The 14,381-nt window shown below is 49.8% G+C and overlaps 1 protein-coding gene across 2 annotated transcripts in view; it reads left to right on the top strand.

Annotated features, from left to right (window-relative positions):
• Positions 1–13,029, top strand: part of slka (STE20-like kinase a) — a 134,510-nt gene extending 121,481 nt beyond the window's left edge. For both annotated transcript variants that reach the window (XM_063071440.1, XM_063071441.1), the window contains 6 exons: positions 794–923; positions 1,464–1,588; positions 2,834–3,022; positions 3,847–3,972; positions 7,036–7,149; positions 7,494–13,029. In XM_063071440.1, the coding sequence (XP_062927510.1) occupies positions 794–923; positions 1,464–1,588; positions 2,834–3,022; positions 3,847–3,972; positions 7,036–7,149; positions 7,494–7,640 (831 nt within the window). In that variant the 3' untranslated portion in view covers positions 7,641–13,029. The remainder of the gene's footprint in view (positions 1–793; positions 924–1,463; positions 1,589–2,833; positions 3,023–3,846; positions 3,973–7,035; positions 7,150–7,493) is intronic.
• The last annotated feature ends 1,352 nt before the right edge of the window (positions 13,030–14,381 follow it).

Consider the following 14,381-nt stretch of genomic DNA (forward strand, 5'->3'; position numbering starts at 1 on the left):
ATGCCTTGCCAGAGGTGGTAGTAGAGGCAGATACATTAGGGACATTTAAGAAACTCTTAGGCACATGGATGTTAGGAAAGTGGAGGACTATGTAGGAGGGAAGGGTTAGATCGATCTTATAAGGTTGGCCCAACATTTTGGGCTGAAGGGCCTGAACCTTGCTGCATGTGCGCTATGTTCTGTGACTTGCTGACCATTAGCAATGCTTCTGGACAATAACTTCAATGGCAGCTGGGGTTGGCTGTGCTGGGGAGGGGGTTAGTGCAGAAGGGGCTGTGCTGGGGAGGGGGTTAGTGCAGAGGGGGCTGTGCTGGGGAGGGGGTTAGTGCAGAAGGGGCTGTGCTGAGGGGATCTGGTGCAGAGGAAACTGTGCTGAGAAGGTCTGATGCAGAGCGGCACGTGTGAGAGTGCATTGCTTTGGTGGAAAGGTTGTAGATTTACCCAGGGCCAGATGGGAGAGGAGTCTTCCTGCTCAAGATACTTCTGTCCCATTGCAGATGAAACCTCTTTGAGGAGACAATTTACTGTCATGAACAATGTGGACCCAGCAACATTAAAGTACATGGGCTTGTCACCTAGCTTGCTTATCATCTGTCCCAGTAACAAGCCCAGTAACATCCTTGGTGTAGGGGTCATTGCCTATTCAGCATCGTCTGAGCCAGGATAGTATTAACTGTCTCTGAGCCAGCAATATTTAACGATCAATCTGCCCTATCATAGTTTTGCTGCCTTATACCCCTGTATGGCTAGTGTGTGACTTGGTATGTCGTTCCCTCCCTGTGCACCTCACCAGGAGCAGGAATTCCTGCAGAAACAGCAACAGGAGTTGGACGGGGCGCTGAAGAAGATAATCCACCAACACAAGCTGGAGCTGGCCACCATTGAACGGGAATGCCTCAACAACAAGCAGCAGATGATGCGAGGTGAGTCTTCAGGTCACCCTGGGGAAGGAGGCCCTGATTCATGGGAGGAAAGGAATGCAGCAGGTTTTGCTGAACTGAACCATGGACAGTGTGGCCCATTAATGGACGTCCCTGGTGTTGACTATGGACAGCACAATGTTTACAACGCCAGCAATCACCAGTCGGGGTTCAATTCACACTGCTGCCTGTAATGAGTGTGTATGTTCTCCCCATGAGTGCTCATGTTTTCTCTCACAGTCTGCAGATGTATGTGTTGGGGTTAGTGAGCTGTGGGTATGCTATGTTGAATGGAAAAGCATGGCTACCTCCTGCACATCCTCGAACTGCATTGGTCATTGACGAAAACGATGTATTGCACTGTATGCTTCAATGTACAAGCTAATCTTATGTGTGGTGAGGCTTTGAAGGTACCACCAAGGATCTATCAGTGGGTGCCACAGCTGTGCTGGATTTGGCTATTGTGATCACATGGGTGAGGGGGTAAGTGTGACGGAGGGACGTGACGTGACGTGACCTGTGTTTTTGCCTGTTGCTGTGCAGCGAAGGAGGCGGCGATATGGGAGGTGGAGGAGCGGCACCTGCAGGAGAAGCATCAGCTTCTGAAACAGCAGCTGAAGGACCAGTACTTCATGCAGAGGCACCAGCTCCTGAAACGGCACGAGAAGGTTAGCCTGGGCTCCGTGCCCACTGCAGCCAGACAGAGCCACTTACTCCTACAGGGCTCTTTATACCCATGCTTACAAGACTTTCGTAAGCATGACATTGATCTCTATTTTACACTTCTGGAGTACAAGAAGGATTGCGGCTCCGCATTGTGAGCTTTTAAAGACTATTACTGCCTCAGAGTCCCAAACTGCTGTGGTACAATTTAGCCCTTCTCCTCCTGACCTTTGTGTCTAACTAGTGGAATGGGAGGAGGCTCTGTATCTCCTCAGGCATGTACAGTTTAGCTCTGTTCGTTCAGTGAGGCAATGGATGATGAGCAGCTACCTGCACAGATCTGACAGACACAGGTTAACAAACATCTGTCCATCTCAGTGTGATAGAGTTATAGAGCTCTATAGCACAGAAAAAGGCCCTTTGGGGTCTATCTAGTCCATGCCGAACTGTTATTTTCACTGAATCTATTGACCTGCACCTTGACCTTAGACCTCTATACCCCTCCCATCCATGTACTTATCCAAATGTCTCTTAAATGTTGCAATCAAATCCTTATCCTCCACTTCCACTAGCAGCCAATTCCACAATTCCACCACTCGCTGGTGAAGAAGTTCCCCTCAGGTTTCACCTTTCACCCTTAACCTATGACTCTTGTTCTAGTCTCACCCACCCTCAGTGAAAAAAGTTTGCTTGTATTTAATCTATCTATTCTGCCTATAATTTTGTATATCAAATCTCCCTTCATTCTCCTATGCTGTAGGAATAAAGTCATAACCTACGCAACCTTTCCCTATAAATTAGGTCCTCAGTCTTGGTAACGTCCTTGTAAATTTTCTCTGTACTCTTTTAATCTTACCAATATCTGTCCTGTAGGTAGGTGGTCAGAATTGTTGAGCTGAAAAATAAAATGCCTTTTATAGGGGAGCTCCAAACTTCAACCGTTCTGTAGAAATGTTTCCAAACTCTGCTGATCTGTGCTGTGTCTCATTCTGCCTTAACAATTCGAGCTAAAATTTCAACCTTCGAAATATCAACCTGGTAAAGGTACACAACCCCCTCTTGTCCCAGGTAGCTCCCCATGCTCCAGATATGGTCTAATCAACGGAGACTGATCTCTCCCTTCTTGCCTCTTAGTCCTTGCCCCTCTACCAACCTTGTGCCTGTCCTGTCACCTGTATCACACAAGGAGTTGCATCTCCTGCGGTGTTTCACATTCGGTGGTGTGATTGTGGCTCTCTGGTCATTGACAGGAAATGGAGCAGATGCAGAGATACAACCAACGTCTTATTGAGGAGCTGAAGAATCGGCAAACCCAGGAGAGAGCCAGGTTGCCCAAAATCCAACGCAGTGACGCCAAGACACGCATGGCCATGTTCAAAAAGAGTCTGCGCATTGGCTCCTCGAGTTCACCTGAACAGGATCGGGAGAAGATTAAACAGGTGAGGTTCAGGCCTTTCTCCAGTCTGAAGCACCATCACCACTGGGCAGGGAAGTGATGCTTATCAGAGGGAATGTGAGGGGAATGGAGAAGAGGGCTTCCAGTGGAGAAGAGGTAGTTTGAGGAGTGATTAGGAAAGAGGTGTGTAAGGTCATGGTGGGGCTATTTAACAGAATGGCAACAGTGGCCACAATTACCTCCCAGGCAAACCGCCAATCTAATTGGGCCTCTGTGCTGAGAAGCCAGTGTAGAACAGCGGCCATTGCTCTGTACTGCTGTTGCAAAACAACAAATTTCACAATATACACGTCAGCACTAATAACCCTGATTCTGAAACAGCCTGACAGCCAGGTCCAAGAGATACCAGCTGGGGAAGCTTAATGATTTGATCGTTTTTTCTGTCTCCAATGTTCAAACACTTTAAGAGCTATTAAAATAGAAAAAGCAAATTAAAAGCTAATGGCTAAACCACATAAAACACAGTCCACGGATGTGCTGAGGGCAGCCTGCAAATGTCACCACACATTCCAGCGCCAACTTAGCATACCCCACAAAGTTACGCAGAACAGTTGGGGAGAGCAGTTGAAGGCATGGTTATAGTTGGTGGGTGAAGAAGTGGAAAAGGCACGATCTACCAAATGCGGTGCTTGTGGTGTGGTGAGGCTACAGTTCTAGGTCCCAATGAGCTCACACAGAGCATCTTATGGACGTGAATACAGAGCATTTGACGATACCGGTTAGCAGGGCGTACACAGACAGGCCAGACACAGCCCTCCCTCCTACCACCGGAGACATGCAGGTACTGACTGTCACCTTCTCTGGCAGTTCGCCAGCCAGGAAGAGAAGAGGCAGAAAAACGAGAGACTCCAGCAGCACCAGAAACACGAGAACCAAATGAGGGATCTACAGCTCCAGTGTGATGCCAACATCCGGGAATTACAGCAGCTCCAGGTAAAATCTCTTAGCTCGACAGTCTGGAGGCTTGGATCCCTTTATGCAGACCCACGACTGCAGATTCTTAGTAAAAAGGAAGTTTACTCCATCCAACTTCTCCCCATCCCCCGTCATCACCAACCCACCTCCAGACGACCCCCAAAACCACTGATCCACCTTCTTCCCGTACATCTGACACTGCCCTCCCACCTCTCCACACCCTCCACCACCGTGAGGCCCTCAGTTGGTCAGGTTGACCGTGGATGATGCGTCCTAGCTGTCTCTGTAATATGCAAGCCAGGATAGTATGGCACGGAGAGCAAGCTGTTTCCCATGTAGCAGGCAGCTGATGAACCCAAAGGAATTGCAGAGGCTGATACAGTTTGGCACTAGTGGCATTGCAGGAGTTCCCAGTCTGCCTTGAACTCAGTGGAGGTCGGCCTTAGGGACTCCGGTTCGGGATTTTTCCTCAGAGTTTACACCTGGTCTTGCCCATGAGTGAGGGACTAAAGTTTGAGATCAGAGTTTTCCTTCTCCCGGATGAGTTGCCAACCATGGGCTGATGACCCCCATCTGCTCGAAGTGACTCATTTTATGGTGCCATGAACCTGCCTTTGCTCCTCCTTCTGTTAGTAGAAATGGTTCCACACGTGAAGGCCAGGAGCTGCGCTTGGTTGTCAGAGGCTATTTGGGACACAAGCCATTGGGAGCATTTAATAGATAGTGGGAGCTTATCCTCACTACCACCCCTCTCCTGCTGTGACAACCTTAAAGAGCCAACACCACTGATCCAACTTCTTCCCATCGCCACCCACCCACTTTCGCCCCTCATCAGTCACCATCCACCTGTATCCCCATGTCCCCCACCACCTCTAATCCACCTTCTCCCTGTTCCTATCACCACCCACCCACCCCCTACATCTCCCGCCACCTCCAATCCATCTTCTCCCTGTTCCTATCACCACCGCCTGCCTCCCTACATCTCCCACCACCTCCAATCCACCTTTTCCCTGTTCCTATCACCACCCACCCACCTCCAATCCACCTTCTCCCTGTTCCTATCACCACCCACCCACCCCCTACATCTCCCACCACCTCCAATCCATCTTCTCCCTGTTCCTATCACCACCCACCCACCCCCTACATCTCCCACCACCTCCAATCCATCTTCTCCCTGTTCCTATCACCACCTACCCACCCCCTACATCTCCCACCACCTCCAATCCACCTTCTCCCTGTTCCTATCACCTCCAATCCATCTTCTCCCTGTTCCTATCACTACCCACCCAGCTCCCTACATCTCCCACCACCTCCAATCCATCTTCTCCCTGTTCCTATCACCACCCACCCACCTCCCTACATCTCCCACTACCTCCAATCCACCTTCTTCCTGTTCCTATCACCACCCACCCACCTCCAATCCACCTTCTCCCTGTTCCTATCACCACCCACCCAACTCCCTACATCTCCCACTACCTTCAATCCACCTTTTCCCTGTTCCTATCACCACCCACCCACCTCCCTACATCTCCCACCACCTCCAATCCACCTTCTCCCTGTTCCTATCACCTCCAATCCATCTTCTCCCTGTTCCTATCACCACCCACCCAACTCCCTATATCTCCCACTACCTCCAATCCACCTTTTCCTTGTTCCTATCACCTCCAATCCATCTTCTCCCTGTTCCTATCACCACCCACCCACCCCCTACATCTCCCACCACCTCCAATCCACCTTCTCCCTGTTCCTTTCACCTCCGCCCGCCTCCCTACATCTCCCACTACCTCCAATCCACTTTCTCCCTGTTCCCATCACCACCCACCCACCTCCCTACATCTCCCACCACCTCCAATCCACCTTCTCCCTGTTCCTATCACCACCGCCTGCCTCCCTACATCTCCCACCACCTCCAATCCACCTTTTCTCTGTTCCTATCACCTCCAATCCATCTTCTCCCTGTTCCTATCACCACCCACCCACCCCCTACATCTCCCACCACCTCCAATCCACCTTCTCCCTGTTCCTTTCACCACCGCCCGCCTCCCTACATCTCCCACCACCTCCAATCCACCTTCTCCCTGTTCCTGTCACCTCTGCCCGCCTCCCTACATCTCCCACCACCTCCAATCCATCTTCTCCCTGTTCCTATCACCACCGCCCGCCTCCCTACATCTCCCACCACCTCCAATCCACCTTTTCCCTGTTCCTATTACCACCGCCCGCCTCCCTACATCTCCCACCACCTCCAATCCACCTTTTCCCTGTTCCTATCACCAGCGCCCACCTCCTCACATCTCCCACTACCTCCAATCCACCTTCTCCCTGTTCCGGTCACCACCGCCCGCCTCCCTACATCTCCCACCACCTCCAATCCATCTTCTCCCTGTTCCTATCACCACCACCCGCCTCCCTACATCTCCCACCACCTCCAATCCACCTTTTCCCTGTTCCTATCACCACCCACCCACCTCCAATCCACCTTCTCCCTGTTCCTATCACCACCCACCCTACCCCCCTACATCTCCCACCAACTCCAATCCACTTTCTGCCTGTTCCCATCACCAGCCACCCCCCTCCCTACATCTCCCACTACCTGCAATCCACCTTCTCCCTGTTCCTATCACCTCCAATCCATCTTCTCCCTGTTCCCATCACCACCCACCCACCTCCCTACATCTCCCACCACCTCCAATCCACCTTCGCCCTGTTCCTATCACCACCCACTCACCTCCCTACATCTCCCACCACCTACAATCCACCTTTTCCCTGTTCCCATCACCACCCACCCACCTCCCTACATCTCCCACCACCTCCAATCCACCTTCTCCCTGTTCCTATCACCACCCACCCACCTTCTTCCCAGCCCCACAACCCATCCACCTTCTCCTGCAACACATTCTATTTCTAATCGCTCACACTAAGCCAAGGGATTCCCTGTCCAAACTTCTCCTTTCACCTTCAGTCTCCTGCAGAGAGTGGGTTTGTTTGAGCGAGTATTTTGTTACTTGTTAATGGAATCTTGAGCCGGGTTCCAAAGCCCGAACCCTGACTGGTTTTGCTTCCTTCCTTTGCCCGGTGCAGAATGAGAAATGTCACTTGCTGATCGAACACGAGACGCACAAACTGAAGGAGGTGGATGAGGAGCACTGTCAGGAACTGAAGGAGTGGAGAGACAAGCTCAGGCCCAGGAAGAAGGTACCTAAAGATGCGTACACTGATGCTTATTTCTTTGAATTTTCAGAGGATTGCAGAGTTCCAGCACTGAATCCCAAGTATGGTTTAAACACAAATGCAATGTCCCCTTGCATTTAGTGGATACAACATGTATGTTTAGGAAACCTCCCTCTAACTCTGTAGGGAGTTTGTTCTCCCAGTGAATGTGTGGGTTTCCTCTGGGTGCTCCAGTTTCCTTCCACATTCCAAAGAGACGTATGGGATAGTAGGTTAATTGGTCACATTGGTGTAATTGGGTGGCGGGGGCTCATTGGGCTGGAAGGGCAATTTTCTCTGCTGTAAAATTATATAAAATTTTATTCCAGGCGCTAGAGGAAGAATTTGCTCGCAAGCTGCAGGAGCAAGAAGTCTTCTTCAGGATGAGTGGAGAGTCAGAATGCCTCAACCCGTCGGCACAGAGCCGGATTTCCAAGTTCTACCCTGTCCCGAGCCTGCACTCCACAGGGTCCTAAGTCCTGGGGCTCCTGGTAACCTTTCTCTTCCAGTATAACAGATCCATCTAGTAGTGCTGACTCAGTAAACTGCAGCAAGTGCTCTGGCTGCCTCTCTACCACCTTGGAGTTTGGACACAATCAGCATGTGCGTGACTGTTGGGATTGAAATCTCTTGCCTTATGGGATAGCTTGTGTTGAAGGTGCTGGAGAAATTGTGTGTCTTCATCTGCCACCAGCCAGAGAGTGGTATCACATCCTCAAGGATGTTCTGCAACACTCTTCACTGACCTGTGAGCACAGGGAGAGGAGCCACTGGTCGGCAGTAACTCTCCAGAGAGGAGGGCAGTGTGTGATGGGATCTCTGGGAGTGGGTACCACCAGGCTCGGTGCATGGCTGCTCTGTTCAGTCAGTGTTCAAGATCTCTGCATCACTGAGGAACTCAGAGAGAACTGAGGACTTTCAAAGCCCCACACCTGTGATTTGCATCTACTCCACTTATTTCCTCTCCCGTTCTGAATGGAGGTGCCGAGGAGCTCCTTAGGACAAGGTGCATGCTTGCGACTCAGTGCCCAGCGGTTCAGACAGTGCTGGGCGCTGGGTGGCTCCCCAGATGGGTGACGGGGTCTTGCAGGAACTGTGTCAGCATTTTACAGGTGAGGCCCTTCATTCTAGACCATAGACTCTGCCCGACCCTGGTTCTGTTGTCCTGTGAAACGGGATGTACTTCCTAATGTCATCAGCACCCCCAACCCCACACACAGGTCTATCCAACCTCAGAGTGTCCATGGGCACGGGGACCCTCACAGTCTGTCCAACCCCAGAGTGTCCATGGGGACGGGGAACCTCACAGTCTGTCCAACCTCAGAGTGTCCATGGGGACGGGGACCCTCACAGTCTGTCCAACCTCAGAGTGTCCATGGGGACGGGGACCCTCACAGTCTGTCCAACCTCAGAGTGTCCATGGGGACGGGGACCCTCACAGTCTGTCCAACTTCAGAGTGTCCATGGGGACGGGGTCCCTTAGAGTTATGGCAAATGAAGCCCAAACAACTTCCTGCTGTGGGGGCCTGCACTACTGTTGTGGCTGTCTGCTCTGGGGGTTCACACTGTTGAGTCTCCCTGCTCTGGGGGTTCACACTGTTGAGGAGTCTCCCTGCTCTGGGGGTTCACACTGTTGAGGAGTCTCTCTGCTCTGGGGGTTCACACTGTTGAGGAGGCTCTCTGCTCTGGGGGTTCACACTGTTGAGGAGTCTCTCTGCTCTGGGGGGGGCTCCCTGCTCTGGGGGTTCACACTGTTGAGGAGGCTCCCTGCTCTGGGGGTTCACACTGTTGAGGAGTCTCCCTGCTCTGGGGGTTCACACTGTTGAGGAGTCTCCCTGCTCTGGGGGTTCACACTGTTGAGGAGTCTCTCTGCTCTGGGGGTTCACACTGTTGAGTCTCCCTGCTCTGGGGGTTCACACTGTTGAGGAGTCTCTCTGCTCTGGGGGTTCACACTGTTGAGGAGTCTCTCTGCTCTGGGGGTTCACACTGTTGAGGAGTCTCTCTGCTCTGGGGGTTCACACTGTTGAGGAGTCTCTCTGCTCTGGGGGTTCACACTGTTGAGTCTCCCTGCTCTGGGGGTTCACACTGTTGAGGAGTCTCTCTGCTCTGGGGGTTCACACTGTTGAGGAGTCTCTCTGCTCTGGGGGTTCACACTGTTGAGGAGTCTCTCTGCTCTGGGGGTTCACACTGTTGAGGAGTCTCTCTGCTCTGGGGGTTCACACTGTTGAGGAGTCTCTCTGCTCTGGGGGTTCACACTGTTGAGGAGTCTCCCTGCTCTGGGGGTTCACACTGTTGAGGAGTCTCCCTGCTCTGGGGGTTCACACTGTTGAGTGTCTCTGCTCTGGGGGTTCACACTGTTGAGGAGTCTCTCTGCTCTGGGGGTTCACACTGTTGAGTCTCCCTGCTCTGGGGGTTCACACCGTTGAGGAGTCTCTCAGCTCTGGGGGTTCACACCGTTGAGGAGTCTCTCAGCTCTGGGGGTTCACACTGTTGAGTCTCCCTGCTCTGGGGGTTCACACTGTTGAGTCTCCCTGCTCTGGGGGTTCACACTGTTGAGGAGTCTCTCTGCTCTGGGGGTTCACACTGTTGAGGAGGCTCTCTGCTCTGGGGGTTCACACTGTTGAGTCTCTCTGCTCTTGGGGTTCACACTGTTGAGGAGTCTCCCTGCTCTGGGGGTTCACACTGTTGAGTCTCCCTGCTCTGGGGGTTCACACTGTTGAGGAGTCTCCCTGCTCTGGGGGGGCTCCCTGCTGTGGGGGGACTCCCTGCTGTAGGATCTTGCGGAGTTGCGGAGGGCTCGTGCTGCTGCGTGGGACGGGGTGAAGCTGCGCTGGAGGGATGTTCCCGGGCACCTGCTGCCTTTGTTCTTATGGCAGAGCTCGTGGTTTGCAGCAGCCTGGTGAGTGACTGCCGTGAGTTCACCTGCAGCCTCTCAGTGTATTGGTGACGGGGTGGGTGTACCAATCACCTTAACCATATAATCAGCACTACACTATTAAACTACCATTGCATTTCACTAAATAGCCACTTCTGTATATAGATGACCGTCACTACATTAGTGAAGCACCAGTACACTTAGTGCTCAATGAGTTGGGAACTAACCAGGGCAGCACTGTCAATGTGAGTTTAAGGTGCTTCGAAAATTCTTAATGCACTGTTCAAAGACAGAGGGGCTGAGTCCTGCCATCCGTCACGTTAGTGAGTGCTTACGAGATCCCTTCTGAGTTTCAGTGTGGTTTAAGCTTTAATATGACCTACAACTCATCTTGATGCAATTCTGTTCACCTCTAACCCCTGTTCACCGCCCCCCCACCCTTCACCTCAGTGTGACGTCACCCCCCACCCTTCACCTCAGTGTGACGGGTCACTCCCGACCCTTCCCCTCAGTCTGTGGAAGAACACGTTGCACAAGGAGTTCACTCCAGGCATTCCCTACTCTGTGGCAGACACTATCCCTGGGTTATCCCAATGGATGAAGTGTTGCTTTGACATATTCCTCTGTGCGTGGTGATGGTGAAGCCCACACACTCCTGGGCTCTAGCAGGGTCGGAGAGTGTAAAGCTGCTGAGGTTAGACCCCCATGTGGACACATTAATCATTGTGAATGATTTGTCGCTGTGCGTCAGTACGAGGCATCGAATGGCAGAGAAACAGGTGGACTGGCCAGCCCCATGCACAAAGAACACAGTCAAACCCATCTCAGAAAAGAGAAAATTCCTACAGCACTTGTGTGCTGCTGGTCAGTTGCTGGACAAATTCTGTGTGTCTCATGAGGACATGTGACTGACTGGACAGCCTCAGTGACTACCCCAACTCAGCAAATGTGAAGATGGATTGGTCACTAGATGAGTTTCAGTGGGGTTTTTCAAATTTGAGAGGTAGAGAGTTCAAGCTGAATGCTGTTCCCTTTGTCTGCAAGTCTGATCCCTTTCTACCTCTTGTAAGTTTGTGCTCCCCAGTCTGGACCTCCCGACTTTTATCTCTTCCAAGGAAAACAAACTTAGCCTCTCAAAGCAACACACACAAAATGCCGGAGGAACTCAGCAAGTGCGGGAGCATCTGTGGAAGGGAATAAACAGTTAATAGTTTGGGCCAAGACCCTTCATCAGGATCTACCCTCTCCTAGTTTCTACTTGTAACTGAAACACTCCATCCCAGGCAATAAGCAGGCAGACTATCACATCCTTCCTATGAAGCGGTGACCAGAACTGCACACGGTGCTCTAGCTGTGGCCTGATACACCTTACTGCTGTATTCTGCTCCCAGCTAATGAAGGCAAGCATCCCAGCATCATGTATACCTTCCTTAGCAACCTGCCCACCTGTGCTGTTGCCTGCATGGTTCCTTGGACTTATACATCAAGCTCCCTCTGTCAGGACTTCCCATATCATTAACTGAGTCTATCAGTACTTTCATCTCTTCAGGATTAAAGTCCATCCGTTCCGACACTACACATCTTCCCAACTGATCAACATCGTTCTCTAGCCGAAGGTTCCCTTCCCCACTGTGTCTGCAGATCTTCCACATTCATAGCCAGATAACTAATAGTCAGGATCCCAGCACCGATCCCTGCGTACACCGTGAGTCACAGGAATCCACCCACAATATCACCCTCAACCTTCACTCTCTGCCTCTTATTACCAAGACAATGTTGGATCCATTTTGTCAAATTGCCTTGAGTTCCCTGGACATTGCCTTTTGGATTGGTCTCCCATGTCAGAGGCCTCAAAACTGTCAATCTAAGTGTAGAGGCGCTTCTCTCTGTGTCCATCCTGTGCTGTTCCTTCTTTTGGACTGTGTGGCAGGATAGTACAGGTACTCAGTACGTCAGGCAGCATCTATGGAGAGAAATAAAGAGTCAATGTTTTTGGCCAAGAGCCCTCACCAGGATCAACATCTGCAGAATCTTTTGTGTTTAGGACAGAATAGGGGAAGTTAGTTACTCTGTGTCCAACCCTAGGACAGTATAAATGCGTGTAGAGGGAGCTTCGCTCCATCTGATCCATTCATTTCATACCCTGTAAGGATGTACCAGGACAGTGTGATGGGATCTTCACTTTCCTGACCCTAGCTGACAGTGTTTGATGGCATTAAGTTGAGTCGGCTTTACACTGTATACAACTTACATTTTCTCGCCCTGCTGTGGGAATATGTAGTGAGACGGTGTAGAGAACCTTTTACTCTGTACTAATCTGTAATGATTCCAGCTGGGAGTACTTTTGCACCCATATCCACACCAATCATGAGAAATGGAACTGAAGTGTAATTTCGCTGTGCTGAGGAGTGTGAACTGACTGGATGCTGAGCTCTGTGAAATTTGCTGCTGCCCCTGTTACCCAGGCCTCACCTGTAGATGTTCCATTGACTTAACAATTTCACCAAACAAAAGTTGAAATGAATTATGTTTTAAGAATGTTTTAAACTTGCTTCTGAACACTATGATTGTCATTTATGAGATAAAGGAACATTTCCCACAAATATTCATGTGATCACCTCCGCAGTATTGAAACAGATTCTTGTTTTCTTTCTGAATTCTTGGCTGTTCAGGGTCTGTCACCTTCAATCCTGCAGCTTATCATTGAACTAAATCTTAACATCAGCCCTAAGCGAACCAGAAGGTTAATCACATATCCTGCCTCCTGGACTGCCAGGATGTTACTTATACTGTCAACTATAGTGTCTATATTTCTGATTGTAACTATAACATATGAAGGCTTTGCTACAGCTTTATATATTAAAAGTTTTAATATCTAGGGCTTCCTTTGTTAAACTATGAAGAAAACTTATTTATGTGGATATGAAGTTCTACATAAAGTGATAATGAAACTTTGTGTGGAAATATTTACAATTGTAAATAAAGTGATTCATGCAAATGGCTGTTTATAAGGTTTATTTATATAGTGGATCTCCCTCACATTCTGCATTCTCGAACATTCTCACAGTCCCTTTGTATGAAGGGAAGAGTGAATAAATGTCACTTCTGAAATTGGGTTTATTGTCAGATGCACGAATACGTGTGCACAAGTGCAATGAAAGAATTACTTGCAGCAACGTCACAAGCACTTGGCATTAAACACAGGCATTGTACTACGGATATAACATGGGACCCTGACAAAACCGCTGAAAATTAAAGAGGGGCCTGTTATCAAGTGATGGGGCAACAAAATAGGAGGTGAAATTTTGTAATTGACTAAGTGGTTAAATGTAATTTTCTTGAATGAGTTTGTGTATGCTGACTGATAGCAGGGGGTATTCCCTGTGAGGTATGACACTGACTGGATAATGAGAGATGTACAGACTTCACTCCGGCCACATTCTTGGGTCACGCATGCAAAGGCTGCTTTTGAACCAGGTAAGTGTTAAGGGAACACAGACCAATACAACACAGCAGGTGCACTTTAGCACACAATATTGTGTTGACCCTTTTAACTATTCTAAGATTAATCTAACACTTCTGTCACATTTAGCCCTCCATTTTCCTTTCATCTGTGTGCCTGTGTAAGAGTTTCTTAAATGCTCCTAATGTATCTGCTTCTACACCACCCCTGGCAGTGCATTCTACTTACCCACTGCTCCGTGTAAAATCTCACACATCTGACATCACCCTTATTTCCTTCAAACACCTCAAAGTTATGCCCTCGCGTTTTAGCCATTGCCATCCTATACAAAGGTGACGGCTATCCACTTGATCTATGCTTCTTATTACCTCTACCAAATCACACCTCATGCTCCTTCACTCCAAAGATAAAAGCCCTGGTTCACTCAACCTATCTTCACAAGACACGGCTCTCTAATCCAGGCAGCAATCTCCTGTGCACCCTCTCTAAAGTTTCCACACCGTCAAAGGAGAATTAGGGTACTTGGAGAGAAGTATACTTTGGATAAGAAAGAGATGGAGAGACACCAAATCTGGATAATGGGTCCTTGAATGGAGGTTTAGATTTTGAGGTGCAGGGTTCAGTTTACTTGTTCATGAAATGTGGACATCACTGACTAGGCTGCTACCTACTGCCCATCCCTAACTGTGGCGACTTTAACCTAAGTCAGCCACAGGGCTGTGGTTCTGGCCATGTTATCTCCTTCCTTGAAGGACATTCGTGAATATTATTCCAGATTTATCGAAATTAAATCCCCTGGCAGTGCTCTTGGTAGACAAGCCACCAAAAAAAAAATGCTGACAGCATCAGGTAGAGAATATTCATTTTCAGGCATACATT

The sequence above is a fragment of the Mobula hypostoma genome, chromosome 19 (genome assembly GCF_963921235.1).
Source record: "Mobula hypostoma chromosome 19, sMobHyp1.1, whole genome shotgun sequence".
Lineage (NCBI taxonomy): Eukaryota > Metazoa > Chordata > Chondrichthyes > Myliobatiformes > Myliobatidae > Mobula > Mobula hypostoma.